This window comes from Mauremys reevesii, linkage group 9 (assembly GCF_016161935.1).
Source record: "Mauremys reevesii isolate NIE-2019 linkage group 9, ASM1616193v1, whole genome shotgun sequence".
NCBI classification, from domain to species: Eukaryota; Metazoa; Chordata; order Testudines; family Geoemydidae; genus Mauremys; species Mauremys reevesii.
This window is the reverse complement of record NC_052631.1, coordinates 41,530,893-41,547,590: the sequence shown is the minus strand read 5'-3', so window position 1 is coordinate 41,547,590 and position 16,698 is coordinate 41,530,893. Positions and strand designations below refer to the sequence as shown.

General features: G+C 42.2%; 1 protein-coding gene across 11 annotated transcripts in view; it reads right to left on the bottom strand.

Annotated features, from left to right (window-relative positions):
• Positions 1 to 12,462: 12,462 nt before the first annotated feature.
• Positions 12,463 to 16,698, bottom strand: part of PIK3CB (phosphatidylinositol-4,5-bisphosphate 3-kinase catalytic subunit beta) — a 224,566-nt gene continuing 220,330 nt past the window's right edge. For all 11 annotated transcript variants that reach the window (XM_039488094.1, XM_039488093.1, XM_039488091.1 and 8 more), the window contains 2 exons: positions 16,311 to 16,443; positions 12,463 to 13,980 (listed from right to left, as the gene is read on the bottom strand). In XM_039488094.1, coding sequence (XP_039344028.1) covers positions 13,843 to 13,980; positions 16,311 to 16,443 — 271 coding nt within the window. In that variant the 3' untranslated portion in view covers positions 12,463 to 13,842. The remainder of the gene's footprint in view (positions 13,981 to 16,310; positions 16,444 to 16,698) is intronic.

Sequence of the window (16,698 nt, the reverse complement as noted above, 5' to 3'; positions counted from 1 at the left end):
ACTGAATCCTAGAATCATGGCAGAAGGCGCATGGTATGGTTGCAATATATGGGTAGCAGCTGAACTCAATACACAACTTTATAGGTACTGGAAAGTTGCAAGTGTGGTGGAGTGTGTGATACCACATTCTGAGTTGTGAGCTTAAACTTCAGTTCTTCCCTCTGAAATATGATCATGTAAAATTGATGCCTCTTTACTCAGCAGGCTTGCTCCTTGTGTATGCTCAGACTCCTTTCTGCTAACTTCACTGACAAAAATGATTAACTGCTTTTTTGCATACCTGTTAGCCCCATTGCAATGTTCATTGTTATTACTTATTTGAGATTCCATAAGTGTTTTAGTGTCATTCAAGTCACTCCAGATCCCCCTTGGATGAGATTAATTGAGTGCATGCACAGCGCAGAAATTATTGGGTATTGCTAATAAATTAATTTTAAAAAATGTCCTAGCCCAACCCATAGCCCAAACCTGCTTTCTTTACAGCTCTGCTAAAAGCAGTCTGTCTTTGGTAATTAGACCCAGGCAATTATGATCTTAGCAAGAAGAGCATGTACGTATCAGCATTAATACATTAGGCTTGATAGCTACATCAGCTTGTTACATGCTTAGCACAGATTTAAAATAAACTAGCCAGAAATGACACTGAGAGCCAAACTTTGTTCTAGATTACACTGGACCAAATATGGAATAACTCTAATGCCAGTAGGGTTACACTAGCAGAATTGGACCCTGAGACAAGTTGTGATAGAACAATGACAGACTTTGTGGGTTACATTTGCTCTTCATGACTTCTCAGGAGCTTGTTCTGGGGACAGAACAGGGTAAGAAGTCAATTTAAATATAATGATAAAACCAGGAAAATCATTCTTTCCAAGACAAGGTGGCCTCAAACTAATCTGAAAGTGAGGACAGTTGAAAATGGACTAGAGATTTTTCCAGATCTGCTATAAAAAAGCAGTACTGTTCTAGCTGCCCACTCTCTCCGTATTTTACTACACCGACAAGCTGACATGACATAGAGCCAGTCCTCACATGGACTGAATGTATTTCTAAGGATCCTATTGTCTCGATACATAGAAGTACCGATAGGCCCCAATCCTGCAAACACTATTTGGGGACTATTCATGTAAGTGCTTGCAGGATTGAGACCTTAGTTAGCATTCAACTCAGCAGAAGGGCACTGTTATAAAGAGATACTCAGGTCATTAGCATTCATTTTCATGAGTGCTAGCAGTGTCCTTTTTAAGCCTTTCCAGTTGTCTCTGTCCAAGGACAGAGCATTGTCATGTTTTCCTGCTAGTCGTTGCAAGCTGCATGTGAGTTCACAAATGCAAACAGGCACTTTGTATGATATATTTGGACTTTGTTTTACTAACTAGAGCCTGATGTCTGCAATGATTTCTGCACAGCAGACCCCTGCACCTGCACAGAGCCCTGTGGAAGTCTCCACATGGGACTCACTGCAGGATCAGCTCCATGGAAAGTGCATATGCGAGGCTGTGTGTAGTGCCAAAGAGAAACTGCTGTTCTAAATTACAGCCTCTTTCAAGATACCTGCAGTATCTTCCACTGAAAAAGGGCATTCAAGACAGGTTTGTTTTACAATTTTAAAACAGGCAGATAAAATCCTCACAAATTACAGCTTCTAAAAAGCAAGGCCTGTGACCTGTATCATATTGTAAGTACCAGACTCTGCTTATTCCTTCCACATGCATTCTTCAGTAGTGTTTAAATATGGCACCTGTTGTTTAGACTGTGCCACAGAGACAACCTCAGGGGCATTTTAGAAAAGGGCATTAACTGCTTCTGCTGACCTCATTTTGCTATCAAAACTTTATAGGTTAAATTTGTCACCATTTTCCTTCTGTTGTTTCAGCCCTCAGGGGAGGAATCGGGTTTTTGAAGACAAGAAGAGATGTTTACACAGGAAAGGTTCCAAAAAAATGAAGCCCCCAAGGGAGGAGATGTGTTCCCTAAGGCAGCCACACTCTGGGAAAATGTGTCCAAAATGTGAAATCGTCATCTGCTGGAAGTGTGAGACACTGCACTCAGAAAGCAGTTTCATTGCCCACAGCTTACTGGACCACTATGACAGAGGAGACACCCGCTGTGGTACTGTACTCCCCAAAGGCCATCATGGATGTAGGGGTGATCAAGGACTCACAGTAGATCCCTTGTTTATGCAAGATGTTGCAGCTTCAAAACATTAAAACTCCAGCCCTATGCTTGGATCCATATAGGCTCAGCTTGGAGTCAGCATGGATCTGAAAGCAGGACTGGGGTCTATAATTGCACTGTATGCTTGCTACATATACTAGCGGCACATTGAATAAGCTAAATATTGTGAACTCTTCATATGTAAGGTAGTTTATAAGTGTGTGAGCTGAAAGCTTCTTAGGCCTACCAGGACCCAAGTTTGCTCTGTAATAGCATACCCTTAAAACATGTAGGGAGCAGCTTTCTCCATGCCACTCTCAATGAAAAGGTTAATCAGCTGCAGCAAGAGCAGTGCAGAATCCTAAATGCAGATCTTGACAGCGAATTAAAAATTGTTTTGGTTTGTATTATATTTGCTGGTATGGTGTAGGTCTGTTCAGGAGGTTGTTTTTTTTATTACTGATCTGGCATATTAAACAGTTCTTATTTATTTTTAAACTGTGTGAGCATGTATGTGAAATCAGAGAGACAGCCAAAGGGTACGTCTACACTACGGGACTATTCCGAATTTGCATAAACCGGTTTTGTAAAACAGATTTTATAATATCGAGTGCGCGCAGCCACACTAAACACATTAAATCGGTGGTGTGCGTCCATGGTCCGAGGCTAGCGTCGATTTCTGGAGCGTTGCACTGTGGGTAGCTATCCCGTAGCTATCCCATAGTTCCCGCAGCCTCCCCCGCCCCTTGGCATTTCCGGGTTGAGATCCCAGTGCCTGATGGGGCAAAAATCATTGTCGCGGGTGGTTCTGGGTAAATGTCGTCAGTCACTCCTTCCTCTGGGAAAGCAATGGCAGACAAGCATTTCGCACCTTTTTTCCCTGGATTGCCCTGGCAGATGCCATAGCATGGCAATCATGGAGCCTGTTTTGCCTTTTGTGACTGTCACCGTATGTGTACTAGATGCCGCTGACAGAGGCGATTCAGCAGCGCTACACAGCAGCATGCTTTTGCTTTTGCATGACAGCAGAGATGGTTATCAGCCATACTGCACCATCTACCAATCCATAAATTGGTAATAAGATGGGCATGGCTACCAGTCCTTTTGCACTGTTCCATTTGCTGCTGTCATAAGTGCCCCTGGCTGCTCTTAGCGCGCAAAAGCCAAAATTGGGAATGACTCCCTGAGTCAATCCCTCCTTTTTGGTATCTAAAAATAGAATCAGTCCTGCCTAGAATATGGGCAAGTGTACTAGAGAACCACTGTATCAGAGAACCAGAGAGCACAGCTGCTCTGTGTCAGATCCTGCAGAAATTATGAGCTGTATGCTATTCACAGGGGGTGCTCCTGCAACAACCCCACCTGTTCATTTCATTCTTCCCCCAGCCTTCATGGGCTACCGTAGCATTGTCCCCCCACTTGTGTGATGAAGTAATAAAGAATGCAGGAATAAGACACAGTGACTTGTTAGTGAAGGCAGCCTCCAGCTGCTATGATAGTCCAGACAGGACAGTAAGGAGTGTGTAGGAGAGGAGCCCAGCATCCCTCTGCTAGTTCAGGGGCACTTGAATCTTTTCTTTACACATGAAGGGTGGGGGCTGATACAGCTCAGCCCCCTGTTGCTATGACGATGATGGATATCAGCCATACTGCACCATCTACCAGGAAAAATTAGGACCAGGCGCCCTTGATCGACCTGACCGATGCTAGTACGCATGGTTACCGGCCCTTTTGCACTGCCCCATGTGCCAATAGGCTGATGATGATGATGGGTATCAATCTTATTGCACCATCAGCCACCCATGGCGGGGGGGGAGCAAGGATGTTGGTGTTGAGTGCTGCACCATCCCGTCTATCTGCAGCATTCAGTAAAGATAGGGTGACATGTAAAACAGTCAAGAGAGGATTGTTTTCCCTTTCACTTCTGGGGTGGGTGGGTGGGTGGGGGGGGTGCGTAAATTGCCTAGCTATGCCCTGACCCACCGCGGACACTGTTTTTGACCCTAGAAGCATTTGGAGCTCAGCCAAGAATGCAAATGCTTTTCAGAGACTGCAGGAACTGTGGGATAGCTTGAGTCCTCCAGTCCATGAGCGTCCATTTGATTCTTTGGCTTTCCGTTACGCTTGTCACGCTGCAGTGCGCTGAGTCCCTGCTATGGCGTCTGTCTGGAGATTTTTAAAAAAGGATTCTGAATTTCATCTTCTGTAACGGAGCGCTGATAGAATAGATTTGCCTGCCCTTACAGCGATCACATCCGCATGGTCCGTGCTGGAGCTCTTTCTTTATTTTGATTTCGGACTGCATCGCCACCCGTGCTGATCGGAGCTCCACGCTGGGCAAACAGGAAATATTCAAAAGTTTGCGGGGCTTTTCCTGTCTACCTGACCACTGCATCCGAGTTCAGATTGCTGTCCAGAGCGGTCACTGCTGCACTGTGGGATAGCTCCCGGAGGCCAATACCGTCGATCAGCGTCCACACTAACCCTAATCCGATATGTTAATACCGATACTAGCGTTACTCCTCTCGTTAGGGAGGAGTACAGAAACCGGTTTAAAGAGCCATTAAAATCGATATATGGTGCCTCCTAGTGTGGATGGTTGTGGCGTTAAATCGGTTTTACGCTCCTAAAACCGATTTAAACGCCTAGTGTAGACCAGGCTTTAGTGTCTCAAGTCCTCTGTTTATCCACAGGGATCCTTCCATTTCTCCACAAGCCATCCTCCCATACCCTCTATGTCAGGGACTCTCTGTAGCTTCTCTCACCATCTTTCCAGGTCTGGGGCTCTGTCTGTCCATCTTCCCCACCCCCCACCGCTTGGCAGACGGGGTGTAGGATCTCCCAGATTCCCCTCCTATACACTATTATTCCCCAACTCTTCCCTCTCATGCCAGCAGCTGTGTGCACCACCATTTCCCCTTCTCTCTCAAAGCAGCTGCTATCCCCTCCTCTGCCCATACAGGAGTCTCCCAACTCCCCCCTCAATGGCAGGGGCTGGGTGCACACTCCATTGTCTCCTTTCTATCACAGATGAGTCATTAAGTGTGTCAACATACTAAACGCTATGAGTAGGATCCACAGAGAAGTTAGAGAGTGTTATGGTGGAAGGTGGTGTTTGTATTACTGTAGCACCTACCAGCCCCCAACATGGACCAGGATCCTACTGTGCTAGGAGCTGTACCAACAAAGAATAAGAAAGTGCCATCAGTATGATGTATAGACAATTGTAAAGGTGCTTGAAGCTGTGGTTCTGCTAAACAGAGGGCAGGGCACTTCCTATGTCTCCCCCCACCCCATATGGTTTTGCCCATTGCCTCCTCTAAATAGGTTCTGACCCCTGCTGCCCCAAACATTCCTTGAAATTGTAGAATTGACTGGATGTGGCATTCAAAATTTATATTGCAGAAAGACAGAGAAATGGTGTTGTGTAAAGCATCCCACGCATGGCTAATTAGGATCAAGGGGCTGTCTTGCCAAACACTATGTATCTGTTCTATTGAAGTGAAACATTACAAACAGGGCCCAGCTGCCTGTGTCATATTAGGATAGCCATATCCCATCTCAGATGCTCCCAGCAACAGTAAAGGCTTGATCTTGCACCTGTTAGACACCCTGCATTCCTACCACTGTTTGTGGGAGTTTAGAGCAGTCAAGCACTTGATTAGATTAGCTTTAGTTGTGTAAAATGGGCATCTGTGCAAAATTCTACTCTGAGGGTATGGCTACACTTGAGATTTGCAGCACTGGTGGAGGCTTTCCAGCGCTGCAATTAGTAACTGTCCACACCTGCAGGGCACATCCAGCGCTGCAACTCCCTGGCTGCAGCGCTGGCCGTACACCTGGGTCTGCTTGGGGTATAAGCATTGCAGCGTTGGTGGTAAAGTGTGGCCACACACCAGCGCTGTTATTGGCCTCCAGGGTATAAGGATATATCCCAGAATGCTTTTAACTAAATTACTCCCTTTGTTTTGTTATGCTGCCTCTTTGTTTTGTTGTGAACTTGGGGCTCAGGGAGCTGCTTATCTAAAAAACAAACACAGCTCCTGTTTGCCGTGATCAAGCTGTAACTGACTGAACAATCAAATGAGATAAACCCACTACCTTGCTGTGAATGAGGCAGGCACGGGGAAGAGTGAGTGTTTGCTTGACAAGAGAAACAGCGGGGGCAGGAGTGAGAAAGGGAGTCCGTTGGAGCAGCTGCTTATCTGGTCTGCAGGCTGTTTGCAGTTAAGAGTAAGGGGTCGGGAAAATTTTCTGATTTTGCAAGGCAGGGAGCTGATACACAGTGTCGGCTCCAAAAATCCTCTCTCTCTCTCTCTCTCTACCCCAGTCCCTGTCACACTGCACCCCACCCCTCTCTTTTGAAAAGCACGTTGCTGCCACTTGAACGCTGGGATAGCTGCCCATAATGCATCACTCCCAACAGCACTGCAAATGCGGCCACACTGCAGCGCTGGTAGCTGTGAGTGTGGCCACACACCAGTGCTTTCCCTACACAGCTGTACGACCAGCGCTGTAACTCCCAGTGCTGCAACTCTCAAGTGTAGCCAAGCCCTAAGTGATCAAATGTGGCAGGTGGATGCAGTCGTAAGGAGCCCACATCTGAAGAGAAGTTCAATTATATGCCCAAGCAGTAAGAGTTCATCTGTGATCATCTTATCAACCTTTTTGTTATCCCCCTAAACACACAAGATTATTCTAAGACATAACATGCTGCTCGGCAGGGAGCATCTAGAACCTAACAGCTTTCTTTCTAACTATTAGAGCAGACAAAATGTACCCGAATGCACCTTTGCTTTTGTACCTGTAGACTTTGTCAATGCTACAGTTTGTATGGTCATGGTACAGAATTGCAGCTTGCAGATACAATATGCCTTGCTATCCTAGCCAGGAGCAGAGTGGTTTGCCAGCCCCCTTAGAACTGGAAAAGATAAACAGAATGGTTCTAAATTCTACCCTGGTAAAGAAATAACTTTAAACACTTACTAAGTAGGGGCAGTTCTGAGAACTTAGTGTGAGGGAGATCCAGCAATACAGGCTAGCCCTTGTAAGTATGTTATTAATGGCAGCCAGTAACTGCCACTGTACTTGTTGGGGGGGGGAGGGGGAAAGAGTACTTTATTAAAGCTGAAGCCTCTCTGTATATGTATGTCAATGTTGTAATTCATCTCAAATCTGCATGTTGCATTTTTCATAAGCAGGTTCTTCAGATGATAGACAAAGATCTGTCTCTATACCCTGACCAGAGCCCTGAGGTGGCTCATGAAAAGAGTTATCAGACAAAATGTGAAAGATTCAATTTTATTTCCCATTTAAATGTTCATGGTTCATTTTTTGCTATCCTGATTAAGAACTTCAGGTGGGGTGGGGGGATTTAATTCCACAGCTTCACTAAAGGGTGTTGTATGGCCCATGGCACCTTTGGAAAAAACTCAGCCTTTCTTCTTCTTCACAGAGAAAAATCACTAGAGAGATCACATGTGTATTTCTTAAAAAACCCTAAGTAGGCATGGAGACTACCAGCCTTGTAAAATCTTGGGAGAGGAGCTATTTTCTTTAGTATTTCACCTGGATTGGGGTTTCTAGTTGCTACTGTAATAGTTATCCTTATCCCTAACAGGTGTTGTTTTGGGGTACAGCAGAGGCAGCTTGTACTGATGCATCTGCTCTACGATGGTCTCTGACTAGAGAATTTCACTTTCTAAGACCATCTCAGCTCCCAGCACCACTAAAATAATTCACTTTGAGTAAAGATTACAAAAAAGGTTGACATGTCTGAAGATATTTCATCTTTAGTATTAACAGGTGAGTGTTAGATTAATACAGTATATTATAAAAGATTAACAGGAATACTAATTGCAAAAATTAAGAATGACATTTGAAATCACATCTTTTTTTACTCAAAAGGAATAAAATGATCATAGTCTGACACTGTAATAACTAAGACTGTGGACTAGTTATCTGATTTCAATAGTTCCAAAAAAATTAAATAATAGGATCAGGTTGTATTATGAAGTCATATGTAGCAGCTGTTCATTAGAAGATCTGAATCAATTCAGACTGTTTAAAAATGATGTGGTAAGACAGTTATGAAATCAAAATATACACAGCTGTGAGGGAGTGAAAGCAAGGAAAGCTGCCTCCCTTGGAAAACAAATTGAGTTGGCACTTAACAAGCAAATACCTAGATGGATAGTTGTGAACATCTGCTATCATCAAGCAGTGATAGTGCAGGAAGTGAGGGAAGAAATATACAGAAGATGGAGCACTTTTAGGGAGCAGCATACATGCTACACAATTATGAAGTTAAACAAGAGAGGAGGTGCTATTACAGCTTATTTATCTTAGGTTTGGGTGACTAGGTGTATCTTCTCTTCTACAAACACAGTGAGAGAATGCAGCTAAAGGGGCTGCTTTAATGAGGGGCTGTAACTTTTTTTAAACAGGAAAGAGTGCATAACAAGGTAACGTATTACAATGACTCTCCGCAACACTTACTTAAAATAATGTGAAACTTCATGAATCAAAGATGTTTCAGTCTCATAATTTGTAGTTGGGATTCCATGTTTTCAACAGCTTACTATCTACACTTTCCCTTTACCTGATAACTATGTCTAGTCACCTATCTATAATAATTATTTGAGTGTCAACAAACATGTGCACAAGGGTGATCCAGTGGACACAGTGTACTTGCACTTTCAGAAAGCCTTTGACAAGGTTCCCCACTAACAGCTCTTAAGTAAAATAGACCATCAAGATGTAAGAGGGAAGGTCTTCTCATGGATCAGTAACTGCTTAAAAGGTAAGGAACAAAAGGTAGGAATAAATTATCAGTTTTCACAGTGGAGAGAGATAGATAACAGGGCCCCCCAAGGATCTGTACTGGGACCACTGCTGTTCAACATATTCATAAATGATCTGGAAAATGGGGTAAACAGTGAGGTGGCAAAGTTGGCAGATGATACAAAATTACTCAAGATAGTTAAGTTCACAGCTGACTGTGAAGAGTATAAATGGATTTTCCAAAACTGGGCAGCAAAAAAGTAGATGAAATTCAATGTTAATAAATGAAAACTAATGCACAGTGGAAAACACTCCCAATTCTACATACAAAATTATGGGGATCTAAATCAGCCATTGCTGCTCAAAGTGCTCTTGGAGTCATTCTGGATAGTTCTCCGAAAACAGCTGCTCAGTGTGCTTTGGCAGTCAAAAAAGCTAAACAGCATGTTAGGAACTATTAGGAAAGGGATAGATGATAAGACAGGAAAGGGATAGATGATAAGACAGAAAATATAATTCATCTATATAAATCCAGGGTACATCCACATGTTGAATACTGCATTCAGTTCTGGTCGCCTCAAAAAGGATATTAGAATTGGAAAAAGTATAGAGAGAGGTAAGAAAAATGAGTAGGGGTATGGAAGAGTTTCCATATGACAAGAGATTAATAAGAGACTGTTCAGCTTGGAAAAGAGACTACTACAGGGGGATATGTTAGAGATTTATAATGTGCAGAGAAGGTGAATAAAAAAAGTGTTATTTACCCCTTCATATAACACAAGAAGCAGGGGTCACCCAATAAAATTAAAAGGCATCAGGTTTAAAACAAACATAAGGAAGAACTTCACACAATGCACAATTAACCTGTAGAACTCATTGCCAGGGGATGTTGTGAAGACCAAAAGTATAACTGTGTTCCATGACTTCATCTAATTCTTTTTTGAAGAGAGGTCCATCTATGGCTATTAGCCAAGCTGGTCAGGAATGCAACCCCATGTTCTGGGTGTCTCTAACCTTCTGACTGCTAGAAGCTGGGACTGGATAACAGGATGGATCACTCGAAAATGGCCCTGGTTCTGTTCATTCTCTCTGAAGCATTTGGCACTGGCCACTGACAGAAGACATGATATTGGGCTAGATGGACCCAGGTCTAACCCAGTATTGTCTTTCTTATATTCTTATTCCTCATCATTGAGGAAAATCTTAAAACTGTCAAACAAGTGTAATCTGATGCTATGATGTCTCCTGAAGGCTGCAATCAGCCTAAAACAGCAGCTGTCTTTGAGTGAATGGCCATTTACCTCAATGGGATGTTTACACCAAAACCTGACAAATGACTATTTAAAATGTCAATATAGCTAATTACTTCTCTGCTGATGATTTTAGCTGAAATATCCAGCTACTGATCCCATTAGCTTCACCTTTGTCAATGTCCCAAGAGTTCCTACTTAGAGGACAACATCTCTAGCCTTTATGTCTCTCCTGCCACCTTCTCCAAAGCAGGTATGCTTTGTCAGCAAAAAACGTGCAGCAGGTTAAAAACTGAAACTTGAAGGACAGCCTAAAATTCAATTTATGAACATAAATAGGGGAAACTAATTTTTCATTCTTATTTAGTAATTAAGACACTCCATTTTTAAATTTAAATGAAGCTGTCACAAAAGTCTCCAGGCAGAGAAAACAACCCCAGTTTGCCTCTCAGATTCCAGAGTTTTCTGGCTCATTCATTGCCAACAACAAATATAGGGAAGATAAAAGATAATCATGGAGGCAGGAAGGATGCTCCAATATAAGCATCAGTATCATAGAATATCAGGGTTGGAAGGGACGTCAGGAGGTCATCTAGTCCAACCACCTGCTCAAAGCAGGACCAATTCCTAACTAAATCATCCCAGCCAGGGCTTTGTCAAGCCAGACCTTAAAGGAAGGAGATTCCACCACCTCCCTAGGTAACCCATTCCAGTGCTTCACCACCCTCCTAGTGAAAAAGTCTTTCCTAATATCCAACCTAAACCTCCCCCACTGCAACTTGAGACCATTACTCCTTGTTCTGTCATCAGGTACCACTGAGAACAGTCTAGATCCATCCTCTTTGGAACCCCCTTTCAGGTAGTTGAAAGCAGCTATCAAATCCCCCCTCATTCTTCTCTTCTGCAGACTAAACAATTCCAGTTCCCTCAGCCTCTCCTCATAAGTCATGTGCTCCAGCCCCCTAATCATTTTTGTTGCCCTCCGCTGGACTCTTTCCAATTTTTCCACATCCTTCTTGTAGTGTGGGGTCCAAAACTAGACACAGTACTCCAGATGAGGCCTCACCAATGTCGAATAGAGGGGAATGATCACGTCCCTCGATCTGCTGGCAATGCCCTCACTTATACAGCCCAAAATGCTCTTAGCCTTCTTGGCAACAAGGGCACACTGTTGACTCTCATCCAGCTTCTTGTCCACTATAACCCCTAGGTCCTTTTCTGCAGAACTGCTTCCTAGCCATTCGGTCCCTAGTCTGTAACAGTGAATGGGATTCTTCCATCCTAAGTGCAGGACTCTGTACAAGTGCTTGTGTTCCCTGGGGTGTTAGCTACACTAAAAGGAAGCAGGGAACAGATGGGGCCATCTATCCATCTCAGGTACTTATATGCCCTCCATTAGTAATATCTGTCTGCCTCAATCTTTAATGTATATATGCTCACAAAGCCCCTGTGAGGTAGGGAAGTGTTGTTATCCACATTTTTACAGATGGGGAATTGAGGAACAGAGCGAATTAGTTATTTGTGCAAGGTCACTCAAGAAGTCTATGGTGGACCAGGAAATTCAATGGCTTCCCAAATCCTAGGCTAGTGCCCTAACCAGTGGGCTATCATTCCTCCTGTCATGGCCCTGCAATCCTTCTGCACCAGCCAGGGTGGATGCAATATGTGCATTCCCCACTGTGCTCTCGGGAGTTTTCGGAGAGATTGCACCTCCTTGAAGCTCAGTCCCTATCAGAGGTACTGCAGTATGGCTCCACATGACCTCCAATGCAAGCCTCTAACTATCAGACCTACATTAGCCTTGAGTAATTTGGGTAATTTGCCTTGTTGCATAGCAAAACTAAACATGTCAAGCTATGTTTCTGCTGACTCAACTGAGCAATGGTTACAGATGTTAATTTTTAGGCAGTGAACTGGCAGAGACTGATGATATGTTTCCCTTTACTGTGAAGACAGATTTGTGGCCATTGGAGTAGTTTTTCTTCCCTTCTTTCTGTCTGCTCCTAAAAGCAGAGGGGTGATATGGTACATGGTTACCAAAAGTGGATAGGAAACTAAAACAATTGATACGTTAACATATTAACACAACAGACATTCCCAGAAACATCAGTAGTAGCACAGAACAATGAGGAGAGAGTATACCCAACAGTTGGGGCAAAACAACATTTCAGTCCTTTCATATCTGACAAAAAAGAAATCAAGTAACTGTGTAAAATGCTGTACTTCTAACTGGCTTAGATTTGGTGTCTGGTCTTCAAAGAGGACAAAACAATTCACTCTAAGAACAAAGTAAAATCATCTTTAATGAAATTCCTGTGTAAAACAATTGTTTAGTCCAAAGGTAAATATATATTTAATTCTCTTTCAAATGTCAACCCAAATTGAGAGCTACCAGTGGTCTTTGGAGAATGAACAGTAGTTAAGTTCCATCTTGCTAATGTTCAGAAACAGTGTATATATTACACCTTTAAAACAGCAGTTTCTATTGCACGTATCACAATTGGTCTCCATGTAGGCACCTAAAAAACTGATACCTCACTAAATAAATTAAAACAAATCCAGTTTCGTTAGCAACCATCTTAAACTGAACACAAATATCCTGGAAAAGTAATATTACTGCAGGCTTTTAATAAATACATTAAGAACAGAGTTATGACTCCTCACTGGCGTTTTATAACATGTTGAATTTTAAGTATGGACTTTATTTTTATAAAATCTTAAGTACCAAGTTGGTGGCACAATTTCCTTATTATTTTGGTACATAGGCTCTGTTAATCAGTATTTGTATTATATTTAAGTAAAATTGTCCATATACTGTATATACTTTACACAATGTGTTTGTGTGTGCATCAGTGTTATGAACTTAAATGGAAGACTGAGTCAAGCAACTCTTTGCAGACAGATGAAATAACTCTGCTTTTTGCAAAGAGTTAAACAGATTGAATTGAAGACAATACATCTTTTGGGAGGGATTTTCAAAAGCATTCAGCATTGGTCTAATTGCTCCTGGTGAAGTCAGTGGGAGCAAAGTTAGGCCAAACCTAAGTGCTTTTGAAGAACTCCCATTAGAAATCTTAGAAATATCTGTATACTGTTCTTTCAGCAGCAGTACAAGACCTTAAGCACCTCCCTGTAGTACAATAACTGTGGCTACTCTTTACAGTAGAATTAATTAATGCATTTATGCAAGAAGGGCAGATTTCATATGAAAAAATATACACAGTATGGTCATGTTTAGCTAGTATTAAGATATCAAAAACTTTCACCCTTCTTTTAAGCCCCAATTTTAAAACAATGAGCAGTTTCATAAGAGGTCTCCAAACCTCCCGAGTGTGTAGAATACATTACCCTAACATACAAAAACAAATATTTACACTTTCTTAAAGTACCAAATAATTAAAAAAAAAAGAATAAAGTATCTAGTAGCTCTCAGCGTGCAAAGTCAGCAGGAACTGATTATCCTGGATATTTACTATTTGTTCAGAAAGTCTTGGGATCAAGCATTCAGAAGCAGAGTGCAAAAGAATCAGCAATTCTCCAGGCCACTTCCTTTTTTCTGTTTTGAAATACATTTTGTTGGTCAAGCCTACAGTTCCCTTTTTAAACACTTATTGTCAGAGTAATATTCAGTTTAGTGCAAATCTAAAAACACCTAGGATCTGTAATCTTTTCGAACAGTGTGAGCCATCCAGTTCACTTTAGTAGTCCAACTTTCCCGGAGCGCTTCATCAAATTTTTGCTTAAATTGTTTTAGCGCTTCTTCCTCACTCTTCCCTAAAGCAAGAGAGTCCTAAAAAACAAAAAGGAAACAAAAAGGTACTGTTGGGAATTTAAAATCCAGTTATGTTCCCCCCCTTCCCAGCAATTTTAATTTTTCTAAATCACATTCTTCCTTTTCTACTATAAACTTCTTAAATCTATTAGTCTTTTATCAATATACAGTGATATTTTCTGGACTTAATGATAAAGTTAGAAAGAAAAAAAAAGAGGAAATCACAGGTGTTTTTGAGAAACTAACCAACTCTGGCCAGTGTTTACTGTTAAAGCAACAAAAAAACTACTGAAGAAGAACATGGCACTAATTTGCTGTTCAGTAACTAGAAGTTATGAGTAACATACAGGCAGATGGCAACTCAATGCTGGCAAAAAAGAAATGAACTGATGGAGAATCTAAAAAAGTGACAGCTGGTATGAAAAATGTACTTTTACCTGAGTGAAGCAATTTGCAACATGCTGTACTGTTCTGTTGTGAAAAACATTCCATTAGCCCTCTCATATGAACATGAACTACCTACCTAGATGATAAGATACTCTTGGTGCCAACTGGCAGAAGGCACAGGGGTTCATAAGAGTCACAGAGATCCCCCCAGGTCTGGTATCCACATACTAGTTTGACAAAGTGCGTCATGTAAGGTCTCTATTGAAAGCCTGAGTCACAATGGTCCCCATAATCATCACAAAATGTATGTATGGATAATATGTAAGCAGTTATGTATGCATACTGCAAATTATGTTCTTAAGATCTGTGCCTTGGGACCGGTCACCAGAAGGTTTTTAACAAGTTACTTTCAGTCAGGAGATGCTTATCTACCTGTCTGGCTATATGTATATTGTGTACTGTGTGCTTATCATAGAATCATAGAATCTCAGGGTTGGAAGGGACGTCAGGAGGTCATCTAGTCCAACCACCTGCTCAAAGCAGGACCAATCACCAACTAAATCATCCCAGACAGGGCTTTGTCAAGCCAGACCTTAAAAACCTCTAAGGAAGGAGATGAGGCCTCACCAATGCCAAATAGAGGGGAATAATCATATCTCTCGATCTGCTGGCAATACTCCTACTTATACAGCCTAAAATGCCGTTAGCCTTCTTGACAACAAGGGCACACTGTTGACTCATATCCAGCTTCTCATACACTGTAACCGCTAGGTCCTTTTCTGCAAAACTGCTGCCTAGCCACTCAGTCCCTAGTCTGTAGCAGTGCATGGGATTCTTAAGTGCAGGACTCTGCACTTGTTGAACCTCATCAGGTTTCTTTTGGCCCAATCCTCTACTTTGTCTAGGTCCCTCTGTATCCTATCCCTACCCTCCAGCATATCTACCACGCCTCCCAGTTTAGTGCCATCTGCATAATGAACAACTACATACAGTCTGTGAAAAATGCAAATCAAATGATAGTAATGTCTCCAGGGGAGCTTCTAGATAGGAAAAAACAAGCAGTGGGGGTTACCCATTTTACAAGTGAAGACAATGAATCATTGGAACTATATCTGGAGGTGCAGAGATGCACCCAGTTATCCTTCACTGAGAGAACAAGCTGCCAGCATGCTTGTCTTTTGAATGGAGGATCACAGCCTGTCTGGCTGTTTGACACTGGAGAGAAACTTTGGGTGAACTAACCTTTGAAACACATCGGAATGTCCTGTTAGTTAAGCTTAGGCTCTAGAAAGCATATTATAAAATATACAAACATATCAAATGAAATCATATATTCTACTAGCTTCTTGAATCTATTCTTTGCTAAATAAACGTATTGTTTTTACTGTAAACATATCTAAGTATTGTGTGGTAAGAAGAGCCATGGTCTAAGATGTAACTGATAAGCTGGCTGTACTGTACCTTTGGGAACAGAGTATTTGGGAGTTCTGTGAGTGTCTAGTGGATCATGGGCTGTGCACTCCATGGGTCTGCTCAGGGGTTAGAGTGTACCTATCATTAACCAGTAAAGGAGAGTGGGGCTGATGGAGGCCTGGAGGGCAGTGCTTGCATTGCCAGAGACTGGTGGAGTTGGGGAACTGACCCACAGCAGGCATACACAAGCATTACTCATACTAAGGCCTGGTGGTAGCAAGGTTCCTCAAAACTCTTGGTACCCCCAGGATGCATCACAGATCCTTTGAGAGACTGCAACTAGTCATTCCAGGATCTTACATACAAAATAGTTGAGGGAAATGGGTCTGTGCCTCAGTACTAGATACCACTTGAAGAAAGTTCTATTATATGGAAAGGAATCCTAGGGAAAGGGTTTAGAAAAGTAAGGAAATGCATTTGCTATGTGACCATAAATTCATGTACAGAAGAAATGCTAAGTCATACTGAGATGTAGTTCTGGTTTTTACCTTGAGATACTGGATATCCTTGACAGAAGTTAGCTCTGGAAGCCCTGCAGTTAACATCAGTGCAAAGAGTGTGATAAATAGATTTCCATGTCTTCGCAGAATCAAATATGCATCTTCACAACACTGGCGGAACCTGAACATCCATCACAAAACATACATATAATGGACATGAAGCAGGAGAAGATACAGTGAGATAGCTCTTCATAGGTCATCTGGCCCAATACATATTTTTTCAAATGAAATTAAGCTTAGTATACAATTACTGTCTGAAATGACACTTGTGAACTTTTATTTAGCCCTCCAGCTGTTCCACTTCCAACGCTGCATTTGTTTGCCAATATAAACACAGTAAATACTGACAGTATCAAATGGAACTGTGGGCTAACTA